The sequence below is a fragment of the Bubalus kerabau genome, chromosome 13, assembly GCF_029407905.1.
Source record: "Bubalus kerabau isolate K-KA32 ecotype Philippines breed swamp buffalo chromosome 13, PCC_UOA_SB_1v2, whole genome shotgun sequence".
Classification (NCBI taxonomy): Eukaryota; Metazoa; Chordata; class Mammalia; order Artiodactyla; family Bovidae; genus Bubalus; species Bubalus kerabau.
The window spans coordinates 55,381,488-55,397,288 of record NC_073636.1 but is presented as its reverse complement, the minus strand read 5'-3'; the positions used below and the strand labels follow the sequence as shown (position 1 = coordinate 55,397,288).

Genomic DNA, 15,801 nt, shown 5'->3' with positions numbered 1-15,801 from the left:
GGGAAGGTGGAGGCCCGGCTGAAGCCCAACACTGCCAGCTGCACACGCCATCCTTCCTTACACTTTATTCTCCCCATGCCCTGGGACCCCCTCTCTGCAGAGGCGTTGCACTGCCGCCTGCTGGCCTTCTTAGCCCTCACCGGGCAGCACATTTGTGGGACCCCCGCAAGGGGGCGCCCGAGACCACTGCTTGGAGCTTGACACCCCGTCTGGAATGGGTAGCAAGGCATGCAGCCCCTGGGTCCAGGGTACTAGTGGAGTCTGGGTTGATGGGAGGAGGGGCACTGCCCAGGAGGGCCTGCCGGTGCACAGCAGGGCTGGGGGCGGGGCTCGGCTGGAGCTTGAGCCATCTCGGTCTCCCAGGACCCTGCTCCCCACAAGGGAGTAGATGCTGGGGTGAGAGTGGTGGGTAAGATAGTTTCCGAGATGGAGGGGTTCAAAAGACCAATCGTCTTGGCCTTCACACCCCCGTGGATGTGGCAGGACTCAGTCCACTACCCGGCTCCTGGGGCTGTCTGCTTGGCTGGTGGTGGGGGTTGTCCTGGCTGCGGGCAATCAATCGGGTGGGGTGCATGACTGGGCAGGCTGGGATGCCCTGGTCTTTTCCCAGGTGCTGGTGCTGGGTGAGGGACTCCTGGCTCCCTGGTTCCTCCTTCCTCAGGTCGGCTTCTTGGAGGCTGTGGGAAGTGGACCAAGGTTAAGCTGGGAGGCACGGTAGTAACCTTGCGTGTCCTCTCTTATGGGGACACTGGGCTTTTGCCCAGGGCCTCGTGGGCAGTTTCTGGGAACACAGGAGCCCACACTGGCAGTCGACCTGTTCCTGATGGGAGCGGATGCTGGACAGGGCGGCCTGATCGGAGGGGAGCCTTGGGAATTTGGTAGAAGGTGTGTGACCCTGGAATCTGCCCAGCCCTGGGGCCTCCCCTGCGACCTTGCAGAGGGTCTGGGGCATCTGGATAAGCTAAACTCATAGGGAAATGTTCTCAGAACACCTGGGATGTTGGGAGGTGCTTCCATGGGCCTGCCTCTGGGGTCACAGAGAAGGGACATATGGTTCCTGGCACCCTTGCAGGTGAGATCTGCACGATGCTGGGCTTCAGGCGTGCCTCTGATGCGGAACCAGCTCTGGTTCTGGGTCAGATGGATCAGGATGGCATCCTGACCCTGCGTAGCACCTCTGTGACCCTGCGCAAGTTACCCCACCCCGAGCCCCCACTTTCGCATCTGTGAGACAGTGATGGCTAATCCCCAGGCAGGCCCATGAGGCCCAAAGGCAGTAACGACCAGACGCTCCTTGAGCCTCTCTCTCTATGGGCACACGACACAAGGGCGCTATTCTCACTTATCCCCCGTGAGGTGCTGAGGGTATGGGTGCCATCTGGGGAGCCCCTGCCTTGGTCTGGGTGGGCGGGCAAGGGGCTGGCTTGACTCCATGTGGAAGGTGGGGGCAGATGTGGTGCACCCCTGTGGACCGTGCCTGCCAGGATGTCTTCCAAAAATGCCCAGCTGGCTGTGCTGTGAGGTCACACCAGCATGCTGGCCTCCTCCAGCGCTCGCCTGACAAACAGGCTGCGGTCACCTTCCCAGCAACAATGGTGCATTGTGGCAGCCATGGCCCAGCCTGCGACACAGACCTGCCTGGACAAACACCAGGCGGCGTGCAGCATCAGTTCAGGCCTTCAAAGGCTCTCGCGGGTGCCTGGAGACCCGGCCCGAGCTGCCACTGTGGCCGGAGCAGGAAGTGGGAGCCGTCCTTATACCCTCAACCCGGGTGGAGGGGGAGCCCACAGGCACCACCCTTGGCAAAAGGGAGAGCAGCCTCCAGTCCCCCATCGGGAACAAACACACCCATGCCCAGGAGGCAGCACCCTCTGCTGGGTCTCCTCCTTAAAAGTGGACAAGGCGGTCCAGGTGAGCTTGCCCCCTCCCAGGTGGGGCTGTTAGAGGGGAGGGGTCTAGGACCACCAGGCCTGGGGCTGTTCGTGGCCCAGGACGCCCCTTCTCCCTTGAAGATGACACAACTGTCCTTGCCTGTGTCCCGCTGCTGTCTCATATCGCCTCCTTTCCAGAGGGAGACAGGTTTGGGGCGAAGGGGCCAGCCCAGTGAGGAGGAAGTGGACTTGGGGTCTGCCCAGGCCTGACCCAGGCCCGCGTAGCCAGAAAGGCTGGGGGTATCGGTGCTGCAACTGCCCCGCCCCCACCCAGGGCCTACCTTTGCTCCAGGGGTCGGAGGCCCGCTTCCTCTTCTGCGGGCCCCGTCCACACTCCTTGTCGCAGACACACCCAGGTCCCTCCCCTGGCGAGCTCTGTGTGGCCTCCGCCCTGGTGCTCAGGCCCATCTGAAGGGTGGGGGTGTGGTCATGGTGAGGACCCCCCAAGCCTGGGGCAGCCAGGGTGCCACCCCCCCCCACTGGTGTGCAGCAGCTCTGACCTCACTGTCCGAGGTGTCTGGCTCGTCCAGCTCATCCGACTCCAGCTGTTGCCCATGGACTTTGCTGAGCTCTGCAGGACGCAGGGTGTGGGTCAGGCCAGGATGGTGGCCCGGGCATCTAGTAGAAGCCTAGGCCCCTAACCTGCCAGGCTGAGACCAGTGGCAACACCTCTGAAGCTGGGGAAACCGAGGCACAGAGAGCCCGAGTAACCTGCCCTGGGGTGGAGTCCAAGCCCAGAGTTCCCTGCACTCCTGCAGTGACCCCACCCACCGGGGTGCCCCTGGCTTGGTTGCTGGGTGACAGGGAACTCATCACCTGCCCTGAAGCCCCAGTTGCTAGGATGCTCTCCATTCACTTCCTGTGGTCAGAAATATGCCCTCCCTGGGCCCCTCGCTCCACTCTGGGTCTGGAGGTAGGGAACCAAATCTGAGACCAGAGTTTGTTGGGTCAGGCCCTCCCTGCTCACTGTGGTTCCACTTCCATCGTGGAACACTTCCTGTGTTCACATCCTCACCTGGATGGCCATCTCCACCAGGCCTTGGTGGGTAGGGGGGAAGTTTAGGCCTCCCTCTGTTCTCCTCTCCTGGCCCACTTGGAGAGGGCAGGCTGAGGTGGGGCCCTGGGGCAGAGTAGGGGGCATCCTGGCAGGAAAGAAGGAAGAGACTTGAGCTTATGTAAGGCAACTTCTCTCCCTCTCCCCAACCCGGCCTTGGGCACAGCCTGTGGGGGCCCTGGACAGGGCGGGACTGGAGGGTCAGCTGGCTCCCTGTGGCTTGTGACCTGGGCAGCAGGCTTTCCCTCGGCAACTGGCTGGTGGAGTGGAGCAGAGAAGAGAGGGCAGAGCACCTGGGGCCCAGGTGCTCTGGGTGGGACACAGAGAGCCCAGGAACGGGGCTTGGTCCCTCACCGGAGAAGATGGATGCTCTTCCGCCTTTGGCTCTTTGGCTTCCTGGGTGCCATTGCTGAGTCTCTGGGCTCCACACTGGGCAGGTGGTCCCACTCCCTGGGGTGGCTCAGGGCTGGGCGTGGGGACCTGTGGAGGGCTGAGTGACCCCGACTGGTTGGCAGGCTTGGGAGCGCTGGCCCGGCACCGACCCCTCTCTGAGAGGTCCAGGGGCTTGTCTGGGACATAGTCCTGTGTGGCCGTGCCCTCCTTCCCCTGGGGGCTGCCCGGGCCTGCAGGCTGTGGGTGCCTCCTTCTGGGCAGGGCTTCCCCGGCCGCCTCGCCTTCAGGACCCTCGGAGTCTGAGTCGGCTGGTGGGGAAGGCGGCGTCCCTCTGGGCCCCCAAGGGCCCCTCAGCCGGGCACTGCCCACCCTGCCTTGTGCCCGCAGCTGCTGGGCCAGGAGCATGTGCAGCGCGCCTTCCAGCCGTGGGTTCCGCACGCCCACCAGGGCGCCCGGCAGGCCCAGCAGGCCCGAGGGCTCCTCCCAGGCCTCCACCTCCCCAGCCTTGAGGCCCTGGGACTGGGGGCCGCTGGGGGCTGTGGCGGGGGCCGGGGGGCTGCCAAGGTGCAGGGTTAGATGCCGGTTCAGGAGGCAGAGGCGGTCGGCCTGGAGGGAGTGCTTCAGGGACTCGCAGGTCCTGGCAGAAGGCCGAGAGGCCTGCAGGAAGCTGTGGGGAAGGAGAAGCCTGGTGATTGTGGGGCATAGTCAGCCCTACTTCACAGGGAGGACTAGGGGCCCTGGGAGTAAGGCAGGTGCCCACGTGACACAGTGGGCAGTGGGGAAGGGAATGCCCGGGCCCCTGGGGATCAGGTGCCTGGTTTCAGAGTTGCCTGAGGCCTGGGGGTCAGAGGAGGGAACTGGCCACTAAGGCCTCTCCCCCTTCTGGGCGTCAGCTGCCTGCCCAGTCCTCTGGAGCACCCTGCCCATCTGGGCACCCACCACAACCCCGCCCCCACTCTCCTCAGACCACGATGAAAGGGGGTGCCCAGTCCCCATCTCCTCTGTCCACGAACCCCCAACCCGCCCTGGCCGTTCAGATGTCCACATGGGAACCATGCTGCAGGCAGGGGGAATCCAAGCCAGGGAGAGCAGTTCTCCTGAAGGGACAAAGGGAGGGACTCCATGCTGCTGGCCCCTGCCTTAAAGCTGGGACCAGAGGAGGAGACCAGGTGCCCAGCTGAGGCAGCTCCTGGTGGTGGCAGAGGGTGGGCACTCACCTGTCCAGAGGGAGGCTGTGCTCGCCAGGTGGGCTGGGTGGGCTGCTCCTGCTGGGAGGCAGTGGGGGCGTCCCATTGGTGGAGCCCCGGTCGGCAGAGCAGGCCCGGGACCCAGGCCGCACCACGGCGATGGTCCCATGCAGCTGGTTGGAGATGCGCTGGGGGTTCTGCACAGGGTAGGTGGGTCAGTCTGGGTGGGCTCGGCTGCTACCTTCTGCCCTTTTCTCTGTGCGACCTTGGGCAGGTCTCCCACCCACTCTGAGCCTGCTTCCACCCTCGTCACATGGAGCTCAGGACTCCCTACTTGGCACGAGGATAGGCACGTTGCCATGTGCATGGCACACAGCAGGGCTGGCAGTGCTGGCCTCCTTCTCGGGCTGCCCGGGAAGAGGGAGGGGTGGGTTCAGGGGCTCGGGGTCCCTCACCCTCACCATGTCCGGGGTCCGTGCCTCAGGAAGATTGGGACTTGGGGAGATTTTGGCCATTGGTGATGTCCCGTACACCCCCGGCCTTTCTGTGGGAGGAGGGACAGAGGGGAGGACAGCTGCTGAGGGGTCAGCTCAGCCCCTGGCCCGAGGGTCCCTGGTCTCAGGCTGCTCAGCCCCCTGCCCCACACCCCCCTCTCCCATGGACCTGCATCTGCATGGCCATCCTCTGTCTCCTCGTGGCCTCCCAGTGGTTTCTCAGTGATAGCCTTCCGGGCGCCCAGGGAGGGGAGCAGCAGGGGTGATGGGGGGTCCGAGATGCCCTCCCTGAGCTGGGGCTTGGGCCTGTGTGAGGCAAATATAAGGCAGGTGAGGGGGCAGCATCCCAGAGACGATCAGAAAGGCCAGGGCGCCCTCCTGAGGGCCAAGCCGCCTGTGTGGGAGACCCAAGTGACCAGGAAAGACATCATCGTGGGCTCACACACATGTCTGGGGGTGGCCCAAGCGCCAGAGCTGCCATGGGTGCTGCGGCCCAGCTCCGTTTCTGGGGGTCTTGTGCCTGCAGACCAGGGAAGGTCGCTATCTGTCCCGGGATGCTGGCCTGTGGGACCCCTCCCCCTGCACAAGTGCCTGGGGCTCCCCCCACTCACCCTGGGCCCTGAAGCCGCTTCACTTCCTCCTTCAAGGCGTCATTTTCCTCCTGCAGCCGCGTCAGCTCAGTGGCTGCAGAAGGCACTGGTTAGGAAGGACTTGGGGAGGGGAAGGGCGAACGGGGTCCTCACGGCCCTGGGAGTCCCCCTGTCCTGGCCCAGCTGGGACTCCAGCACTTGGCTTGGGGCCTGGCATACAGCAGGCGCCCCATAGATGCTTGCTGCCTGAGTGGGTGGGTGGATGTTGAGTGAACAGCACCAGCCTGGAGGCTGTGAAAAGGGATGGCGCTCCCTAGCCTCAAGGGACCCCGCAGCCAAAGGAAAGGGGCTTGTGCTCATCAGCAGGACTCATGGAACCCAGGTCTCTGCGGGACCCTCCTTATCCTGAGAAGGAGGGAGCTGAGGCCTTGAAAGGGCAGGGATGCCCCGGCCCGGTGACTGAGCAGCAGGTGGCCTGTGGGGGCCAGCGGGGGGCTTTGCACCATCTGTCTGTGAGTTGGGGTGCAGGTGTCCCTCCTGACAGTGCAGCCCTGGATCACCTCCTCCCCTTTCCCCGAGACCCCTCGTTGGGCTGAGGAGGTGGGGGTCGCCAGCCCCCACAGGAGGACGGGGTGCAGGACACGGGGCAGGGGGCGCTTACTGAGAAGGAAGACGTGCTGCAAGTTCTGGAGGAGGGAGCTCTCGAACTCTTGCTGCTTCTTTCTGGCCAGCTCCTGGGTGACCATGCAGCGGTCACACAGCCCAGCCCGCAGCCTGCGGGGCGAGGAGGGATGGCGAGAGGCTGCTCTGAGAGGGAGGGGCCGGGTTGCCGCACCCCCCACCCCAGTCCCAGGACCTGCCCTGCCTTTCCCCACCACATTGCCCACCCTGTGGGCTAAGCATGCCACATGCTGTTGAGTTTGGGAAGGAACCTTGAAAAGTGCAGTTTACTTAAGGTTCTGAGAAGTCCTGCAGTGGCTGAGTTGACTCCAGAGTAGCCCAGACTTGTTCTCCACAGAACGCTCTGGTCTTCCTCTGTCCCTGCCCCCATCATGAGTGGGGTGTGAGGTGCCCCCACCTGTTCTCCAGCGCCCGCAGATTCTCCTTCAGCACCTTCTGCTGCTCCCTGAGCTGGTGGTTCTTGGCACAGAGCTCCTCCACCCTCTGGGCATCCCTGTGGGGGACAATCTGAAGTGGGGGGTCTGATCTACCCAGAGAGCTCTCTGCTACCTACTATTCTCTCCCTGGCCACCAGCCTAGGACTTCCTTGAGACTTGGGGCCTCTCAAGGGCAGTGCCAGCTCACCCAAGTGTGAGCGTGTATGGCCTTGAGGACTCTGTCTCATCCGTGTGCCACCTGGCAGCGTTCTGTGGAGTGGGGACCTGGGGAGTCTGCCTGTGGGTCTCCAGGACTCACGTGGAGTCCCCCTGTTGATAGCTATTGGCCCCAGAGGTGCCCTTCATGGATGCTCCTTGCCCATCCCCTTGGAGGGTCCCTGTTCACTCTGGTGGGCTTGGGCTTTCCAGCCCCGCTTCCTCCATCTCCTCGAAGCATGACCTTGGACCAGACTCCCCCTACCTGCTATGCTGAGCTTCGCTTTCTCCTGCATCACTGCTAGCGGCAGTGCCGGGGCCCTGGGGCTGCAGGGGAAGAGGGGAGATGAACCCTGGGGAGTCGCTGCCCTTCCAGTATCCTGGGCCAGTCCTGTCCTCACTCACCGGCACCTCTCTGAGTTCAGTTCCAGAAGCTTGTTCTGTAGGCCTGAGGAGTGAGGAAAGGAGCAGAGGTCAGGCCCAGCTGGGCTGCCACCTCTACATGGAGCCGGGGCGTTTCCTGTCCCTGGTTGTCTGGCAGAACCCTCTCCAGACGCCCGCCACCTGCCTGGGTCCCTGCACTGACTCCCTGAGGTCACCCCCTTGGAGGGCTCCCAGTCTGCACCTACTGCCAGCTTCTGGTCAGTCTCCTGGCTGCCTGGGACCCCGGTCTGGGCCCAGCCTCTCCCCTCCCTTGTCTCTGGCTCTGGTGTCAGCTGGGGATGGGTCCCAGATGCTGGGAGTCACCAGTTACCCAGCCAAGGCCCGGGAGAGATGCTTTTTGGGTGCTGGCAATGGGCCCCCAAGGGAGACCCCAGCACAACCCCTCCTCCCCTCCCCATCATGGTCTGGCTTGGGTCCTAGGCTAGCCCAAGCAGTCCCCGCCCCTCCGGGTCTCTGGGCCTTTGATATGGGAGGGGAAGTGAGCACGGTCAGAAAGGTCAGGGGAGGGTCTGGTCCAGGCACTGAGGGAGTGAATGGAGCAAGTGGCTGCAGTCCTGTTGCTGGTGGGGAAATTGGACAGACATGCATGCCAGGGCAGAGCTTAGCCTGGGGTTCTGGAAGGGGCAGAGGGATTTTAGCTCAGCACCCGGAACACTCCAGACAAGCCTCCGGAGCCTTGGGCTCCATTCCTACAAGGAAAGTAGGTAACCTCCCTTCTGGGGCACATGGAGGCCCCCACCTTGGGCAAGGGGCTGGTCTTGGCTTTAGTGTCTCAGCTCTCTGTTGCCAGCCTGGTCTTTTATTTCTGCTCTGATGTGAACTGACCGTTTAGGGGCCACCCTTCCAGGGCTGCACTTGGGTGTTGGTCTAAGGCTGGGTGCCTGGCCATATTGCAGCTCTGGGCTCTGGGTCAGGACTCCTTTTCTGGGCCTGCAGGTCATGGTTCTGGTTTTGGCGAGAATTGGAGGCAACATGTGGGAGTCCCCTGGCCTGACCTTGGCCCTTAGACTGCTGTCCAGTTGAGAGTTTGTCCTCCCCAAGGTACTCACCCATGACCTCATTCTCATGGACTTCCTTCAGTCTGTTTAGTGACTCTGTGAAGCTCTCCATGGCTCCCGTGGCCCTGGCCCTGGGTCCTCTGTGCTCCAGGTGTGGAGAAGGCCCCTTGGCCTCTACTGGCCCTTTGTTTCCAGCCTGTGGAGCAGGAAGCCGTGGGACAGTCATATTGGCTCAGGAGGGGTCTGTGGGCTGCAGGGTGCAGGAGGTAGGTGTGGGAGTCCTGTCCTGTGACCACCCACTGGGTCCTGTCCACACCTGAGGGGGGCATGCATGTCCATCCTGTAGGGACGGGACATTCTCACTTCATCTCAACTCCCTAATCCAGTCTTCACAGCAAAGCAGATGGCCTGAGGGGACCAGCTCTCACTTGGTGCTGGGACCATGAGGGTGCACGTGACCTGTGATGAAGCCCCAGACTGGAGACGCCCAAGCCGGCCGACAGCTGGCGGGTCGGTAAGCCAGGGTTTGTTCAGCCAATGGGAAAGCTCTCTCAGGAGGGTCCAGGTGCCCGCAGTGGCATGGATGGCCCCGTGGGGCCTCGGTGGGGACTTTGGGGGTTGGCTGGCTATTTTCTCTGTAGGAACTGGTGGCCGTGCACAGGCAGAAGTCCACCTAGCCGCCCCTCATGGCCTGGGCCCTTTTTCGTGCCTGTGTTTCACCTCCACGAAGCGTTTGCTAAAACTTAAAAGGTTGTGGGAGTGAGAATCCAAGCTGGGAGCAGGATAACCTTGCCCGTTGTGTGACTGCCGTGAGCTCTGGACCCTCTGAGCAGCACTTTCTTCCTTCTGGTAGTGGCCACAGGGCCCGTCCAGTGGGCCTGGTGAGTATCCCTCAGGTCCCACAGGGTCCAGTGGGCCTGGTGAGTATCCCTCGGGTCCCACAGGGTCCAGTGGGCCTGGTGAGTATCCCTCGGGGTCCCACAGGGTCCAGCTCAGAGCTGGGAGTGAGCCTGGGGCTCAGCCCAGCGTCAGGTTCCTCACTGTGGTGCCAGGCGCCACCCTCCTCCGGGTGAGAGCCCCTCAGTCCTGGTGGCACACCTCTGGTGGTGGGTACCACAGGCCACCATTGCTCTGTGGCACTGTCTGTCACCCAGTGGGAGTCAGACCCACAGCTCATAGCCAGGTCAGCAGCAATGCCACCAGCCCAGACCTGTGCCATCATCACCTCCAGGCCAGGGGGAGGGAGCCCTGGGGTCCCCTGGCTTTGCGTCTGCACATGCCCAGAACCTCACTTTCCCTCCTTCGCAGAGCCTGCCTCGGCCCAGGCCACCACCAACCGGCGCAGTGCTCCACCACCCCAGGAGGGCCTTCTTCACAAACCCTGGAAACCTCTGCCCAAAGACCCCTTCGGCCTTGCCCGAGGCCACACGCAGCCCCCTCCCCCTGCTCCTCACTGAAAGAGGTATGTGGTCTCACTTGCATTCAGAGACCGGAGTGTTTGCATCAGCAGTCCCCAAACTGGAAACCCTCCAGTGCCTGCTGGTAGCGTCCAGCGGTGGCAGGAGAGATGACGATCCAGGGCTGTTACGGTTTGGTTCCGAGACACTGCAGAGTAGGGGCCAGTGCACTGCAGGATTCATGCACAGGAAGTGTAGAAGAAGCACAGCTGCTCTGGGTTCTCTGAAGCTGGATGGTGGGTGCCCTGGCAGTGGGACCACCAACTGAGGGGGGCAGGCCCTGTGACCCCAAGAGAAGCCAGGCCGGGGCAAGCACTCACTGTCCTGGAGCTTTCCAAGGGGACTTGACAAGGAGGCTGGCTCTCAGCTGGGTCCTCAAACCCCAGGCCCAGCAAGAGGACAGAGAATGGTCCTGTGTCTCACGGTGGCCACCAGAGCCCACAGGCAGGGATGTGCTAGACGGATGGAGTGACAGGAAGGTGGGGCTCTCCAAACTCATTTTAGACATGCCTGGCCTCTGGGACACTCCCAAGAGATGGCCAGGGAAGAGGGGGAGGTCTCTGCTTACTGGCTGTGTGTTGGGTGGGTGAGGGCTCTGGGAATGAGAGGAGCTTGGTGGGGTTCCCTTCCTTGAGGCTGGAAGCCAGAGGGGTGTCCTGGCAGGTTAGGGGACAAGATGCTGAATTGCAGAGGGTGGGGGAGACCAGGGCTGTAGTAGGGTGTACATGATAATCGGGCCTCACTTCCTGAGCCCATCTAACCCTGACCACACTGCAAGGAGCCCACTTTCCAGATGGGGAAGCTGAGGCCCAAAGACACCAGGTCATGCTCCCTGGCTGTCCAGTGGGAAGCGGGAGTCGGGGCTTGACGTCTCCCTGGGGCTGAGGATATGTCCTTGCCCTCTGTGGACCAGGGATGTGCTTCAGGTGGCCCTGCTCTGCTGGCTCTCCCATCTTCATCTGGTGGTGGGAGACGGGACTGTGGGAGGAGCTCTCCTCGGCTCAGGCTCCCTGCAGGGGGAGGTGGGCCAGCTGGGGAGGGCCAAGCCATTGTGCCTGAAATTCCATCCAGACCTGCCTGACAGGCCGTTCTTCCCTATCAGCGTCTACCATGGGCCCTGGGCTGGGCCAACACCCGTGAAGGAGCCGCCCCTGGGAGCCTGCGGTGCCCCAGGCCCAGGAGAGGCTCTGCGGATGGGCGCAGGTCCGAGTGAGAGGCCGACATTGTTCCTAATGACAGCACTGTGGTGTGGAGCCAGGTGGATAAGGGCCCAGACACCCTCCTCTGTCGGGGTACCCCAGGCTCCTCTCTATTCCAAACCGCCCGAAGGCCCCACCTGGCTGCCCCTCTGGGGTCTCTGGTGTAAAGGGGGCAGCATGGGGGGCAGCACAGCTGGAGGGTGTATTCTGCTGGGAGCCCCACATCTCCCAGGGATGACCAGGATGGCGCCACTGGCGACAGTGCCATGGGGGTGGTATAGCTCCCCTGGGCCGGCAGGTGACAGAGGGCGCTTGGCCAAGGAGAAGGAGAAGAGGACAGTCAGTCTCCTGGGGCAGCCCTTGACCCAGCCCCCACCCTCAGAGTGCAAGGGGGCGGGGCGGGTCCAAGGAAGCAGCAGGGGGATGAGGAGGTGGGTCCCCAGCTGACAGGAATTTGGTGGTTGTGGGTAGGAAGAACCTCAGCTGTAAAAGCGCATGTGGGGTCTTCCCTGGTAGCTCAGTGCATAAGAATCCGCCTGCCAGTACAGGAGACACAAGTTCGAGCCCTGGTCCGGGAAGATCCCACGTGCCGTGGAGCAACTAAGCCACACTACGGAGTCTGTGCTCTAGAGCCTGGGAGCCGCAACTACTGAAGCCCGCCTGCCTACAGCCTGTGCTCCTCAACAAGAGAAGCCACTGCAACGAAAAGCTCGCGCATCACAACTAGAGAGCAGCCGCATGTGCCAAAACTAGAGAGGGCCTGTGCAGCAACAAAGACCCAGTGCAGACAGAAACAAGTAAATGAACATAAATGAAATTATTTTTAAAAGGTGCATGTGGTCTCGGCCCGAGGACAGTGGGCCAGCCCTCCCTGGGGACCTCCCTGGTGTTTGCCAGGTGAGCTGAGAGCCACTGAGGGGAGAGGGGCTGAGGGGCTCAGGGAACTCATGGCAGGAGGGCTCCCCCCAGGCCTGGGGTGGGGGCTACAGTGGTGTCAGGAGGAGGGAGCAGGTTATGGGGTGGGGTCTTGGCTGCTGCCTCTGGGCCTGGGGACCCTGGGCACTGGAGAGGGTGGCCCGAGTTGCCCACTGCGGGGGCTGGGGGTGGTGGTGCTGGAGGCAGAGACCTGAGGGCTGCTCCTCAAGGGCCCAGGTTCACTTCTACTCCTGCTCTGGACGCCCAGGCTGGAAGGTCTCTGCTGAGTGGAGCCCCAGAAGCTGCAGGTTGGAGGGCAGGGCAGGGGTCAGGCACACTGCTGACCCTGTGCACCTGCCACTCACCTGGGCAAGGTCAGCCTGCGCAGTGTGCCCTGGCCTGCCTGGAGCCTCTGTAGACGGGACTAGTGTGTCCCCAGAGCCTGAGTCCCTCGTCTGAGGTAACCGCGCCGCCACCTCAGGTTGTTGTGGGTGTGTCCCACCAAATACGTGTGTCCGGACGATGCCTTCCGGGTGTTGTGTGTACTCAGCCCAGGGCCCAGCAGGCACTCAGCTAACTGCAGATGGAGACCCTGCATCCACCCCATGCAGCACCCCCTGCAGGCAGCCCCAGGGGTCCAGCAGGGCTCCTTAGAGGAGCCCAAGTTCAAGTGCCACCAAGGCCCTCTACAGGAGGACAAGAACGCCCCTGAGTTCTGAGCAGAGTCTCAGGTGCCAGCATTGATGATACACACTCGTGCCCTGCATGGACACTCAGGGGCCACTGCGTCTTCGTGGCCGTGTCTCAGGGAAATGCCCCTGCCACCATGTACAGAGAAGGCCACCAGAGCTCCAGCTGTCGCCCTGGTCCGGGTGCTGCCCGCTGAGCCGCAAAGCCTTGGTGGCGAGTTTCTTGCCCGGCTCCTGGGCCAGCCGGCAGGGCCCTGGCCACTTTCTCTTGTTGGGGCCTCTTCTCCAGCATGCCCTCGGGTCCAGGAGCCCCAGGGCCCCACTTCTGCGCCTTCTCTGCAGTTGATCCCTCCACCCACCTGCAAGTAACGTGATGACTATGGTGCGGCCATAACCACAGCAGCGGCCCTTGTTCCCTGGCATCCGCTGAGCCGAGCACCGGGCCAGGGCTCTCTACACTGTGTGGCATCCACTGCAGGTCTCCTACCATGTCCCAGAGTGACCCAGGGGTGCTCCGCCTGCCTGTCACCAGGGGCCTCACGAGGCTGGGCACACCGTCCAAGCCCTTTCCATGTCCCCACACAGATCTTTACAGAGCACCTGCTGTGTGCCCTGGCTCAGCCCACGGGTGTGATTGGAGCTCGCCCTGCCTTCTGGCACTCACTGTCCCATTCTACAGATTCAGGGACAGGTGTGAAGCAGGTCAGAGGCTCCGGCGGTGGCTCCCTATGCCCCACGTGGTGAGGGAGAAGCCCCTTCTCCGGTCACCTTAGTTGAGTCTCTCTCCCTCTGTGTCTCAGTGTCCTGGGCCACAAAACGATGGCAGTGCCCTGGCCCAGCTCCTGGAGACTGAGGAGTCTGCACCACCTTGGGCTGCCGGGTCTCCTCCATGTGGCAGGCATCCAGTGCCCATTGACTGCAGGTGGTCAGGGGCCAGCCTGCCAGCCCCCACATCCAGGCGTCTGGCAGGAACGTCTCATGTAGTCAGTCCCTGGGCTCACGTTGCCTGTGGAGTGGCCATGACAGCCCTCACTGTGCAGATGAAGGATCTATGGCCCTGAGAGATGGCACTAGTCCACAGTCACCAGCTCGCAAGGGACATGGCTGGTGCAGCCTCCTGCAACCTCCTGGGCCAGCTCAGATGGCAGGTCCTGAGAGGTGCCACTGCCTGGGTGGTTTCTAGCATCGCCAGACACGTAGACCCATGACACATGTGCATACATATGTGATACCCACACGTGCAGACACAACAGTATCCTAACAACATCCCAACAACTACTGCACGAGAGAAACGTGTGCACATGTGTGCACTCCCCCCACTGCACGTGGCACTGAGCAGGACGGGGGAAAGCTGCTTGCACGTGTGCGCCCATACTCGAGTATTGCATGTGCATGCGCACACATGCACAGAGAGGCACAAGGCAGGCGTGCACTCGCTCAGCAAGGCCGAGGTGTCGCTGGTGGCTCAGGTAACAACGGGCCCTGCAACCTGATTCCTCAAGGATGGGCCGGCCCAGGGCCACTGCGACTTCTCAGCCGCCTCCCTGAGGCCTGGCGGGGGGAGGCTGAGCAGGACCGAGGCCTGGGAGCCTTTTGTCACTGCTTCCCAGGGGACACCGAACTGGGCAGCTGATGTCCTACAGTGGCCTGCAGGGAGCCATGGCTGGCTGCACCACGTTTCACCCCTCATTCCCCAGCTGCAGCCTGTCTGAGGATCCAGGCGGTGAGGCCGGACCAGGATGAAGTGCCAGGCCCCCGGCCTGTTCCCAGTGTCCCCAGAAGACCCAGGGACTTCCCAGCACAGCAGTGCCAACCCCAGCCTTCCAAGCCTTGGCTCCCCCAGCCTGTCTGCCCAGGAAGCTCGCTGCGGCTTGTGCTCCCACTCAGTCCCCTGGACCTTGTACCCCAGAGCAGGGGCTGCGGCCACCACCCCAGCCTGGCCCTTCCTCCAGCCCCCACGAGCAGGGGCTGGGTCTCCGCTTGGTAGCTAGCACCCCACAGTGACCCCAGATCTTGTGCCCCTTCCCCTGCCCCTAACTACTAAAGCCACTGGGGCCCCAGGGCCCCCAGGTACTCACATGGTCCCGTGTTCGCATCGACCTCCGGGGACCTGTGCTCTGCTCCGGGACGCTCCCGCCTGAGAGATGGAAACCAGCACTATGAACTTGCTTGGGAACAAGACATAATTTTGGCCAAACCCGCTTGACAGGTTTTCGATTCCCCGGGCCAGGAGCATAGAGGAGGCAGAGCCGGCCCAAAGCCACCCAACGGGTTCTGCCATCGCACAGAAAGTGGCAGAACGGGTCGGGTCTGACCCTCACAGAGAGAGGATTGTTTCTCCATGATCTCCGCATGGCCTGGGCCTCTGGCTGGAGCCGGGCAGTTTGCAAGGAGAATCCAGAGCCTGGAAGTGGACGTGAGGGGCAGGGCAGGGGCAGATTGTGGGGGAGCTGGGGGAGGAAGGAGCGTTGTCACCTCGGGGTGGAGGGCAGCAGAGAGCCTCTCCCTTGGCTCCCGTGGGCTGAGCTGTCCTGCCTCAGTTTCCTTGTCTGTAAATTGGGGATGATGACCACAGGCCTGCCTCTATTGGAGCTCTGGAGATGGAATCTAGATGTGGGGTTGGCAGTGGCCCTGCTGGGTTGGGGCCCCTGCCTTTCACTGGCTCCTCCAGCCCCCAGAAGAGAACAGGCAGGTGGCCTAGGAGGGTGGGCATCTAGGGTCTCAGGGCAGCCTGGGGTGCCCTGTGGGGCTGGGCCAGGGGCCACCACCGTGGGCACAGGAGCAGCCGGGCATTGTGGTTTTCCGTGTTTGTCCTCCGCTCGCGACACTGTGGCTTCACTCATGCAGAAAAGAGCTGGCCCGAGGGCCGCAGCTGCTACCCCCTACTCTTCCCCCTCGGCTCCGCCCTGCTTCCTCCATAAGCCCCCACCCTGTGCTCCCTCACCCTGACCCCCCCTAAGCTACACTCAAATTCTTACCCCCAACTCTGCACAGGAGCCCTCCCTTGGGGTACCTGAGGGAAACCCAGGGAGTTCTCAGGGCTCCATGGGGGAGGACCCAGGCTCTAGGCCAGCTGCCCTGATGAGGTCCCAGGAGGCACTTCTTGCTCCCTGGTGAGGCCCCTGCCGGCTGCCCCC

At 62.9% G+C, this 15,801-nt stretch overlaps 1 protein-coding gene across 1 annotated transcript; it reads right to left on the bottom strand.

Moving 5' to 3' along the window:
- Positions 1-657: 657 nt before the first annotated feature.
- RBBP8NL (RBBP8 N-terminal like) lies at positions 658-14,819 on the bottom strand. Its single transcript, XM_055543320.1, has 14 exons — positions 14,743-14,819; positions 8,456-8,600; positions 7,368-7,410; positions 6,728-6,823; positions 6,311-6,423; positions 5,671-5,743; positions 5,193-5,365; positions 5,027-5,109; positions 4,596-4,762; positions 3,340-4,045; positions 2,947-3,073; positions 2,432-2,502; positions 2,213-2,339; positions 658-677 (listed from the first exon to the last, which is right to left on the bottom strand). The coding sequence occupies exons 1-14, from the start codon at positions 14,758-14,760 to the stop codon at positions 658-660; spliced, it is 1,962 nt and encodes a 653-aa protein (XP_055399295.1). The 5' UTR covers positions 14,761-14,819.
- Between the last annotated feature and the right edge of the window lie 982 nt (positions 14,820-15,801).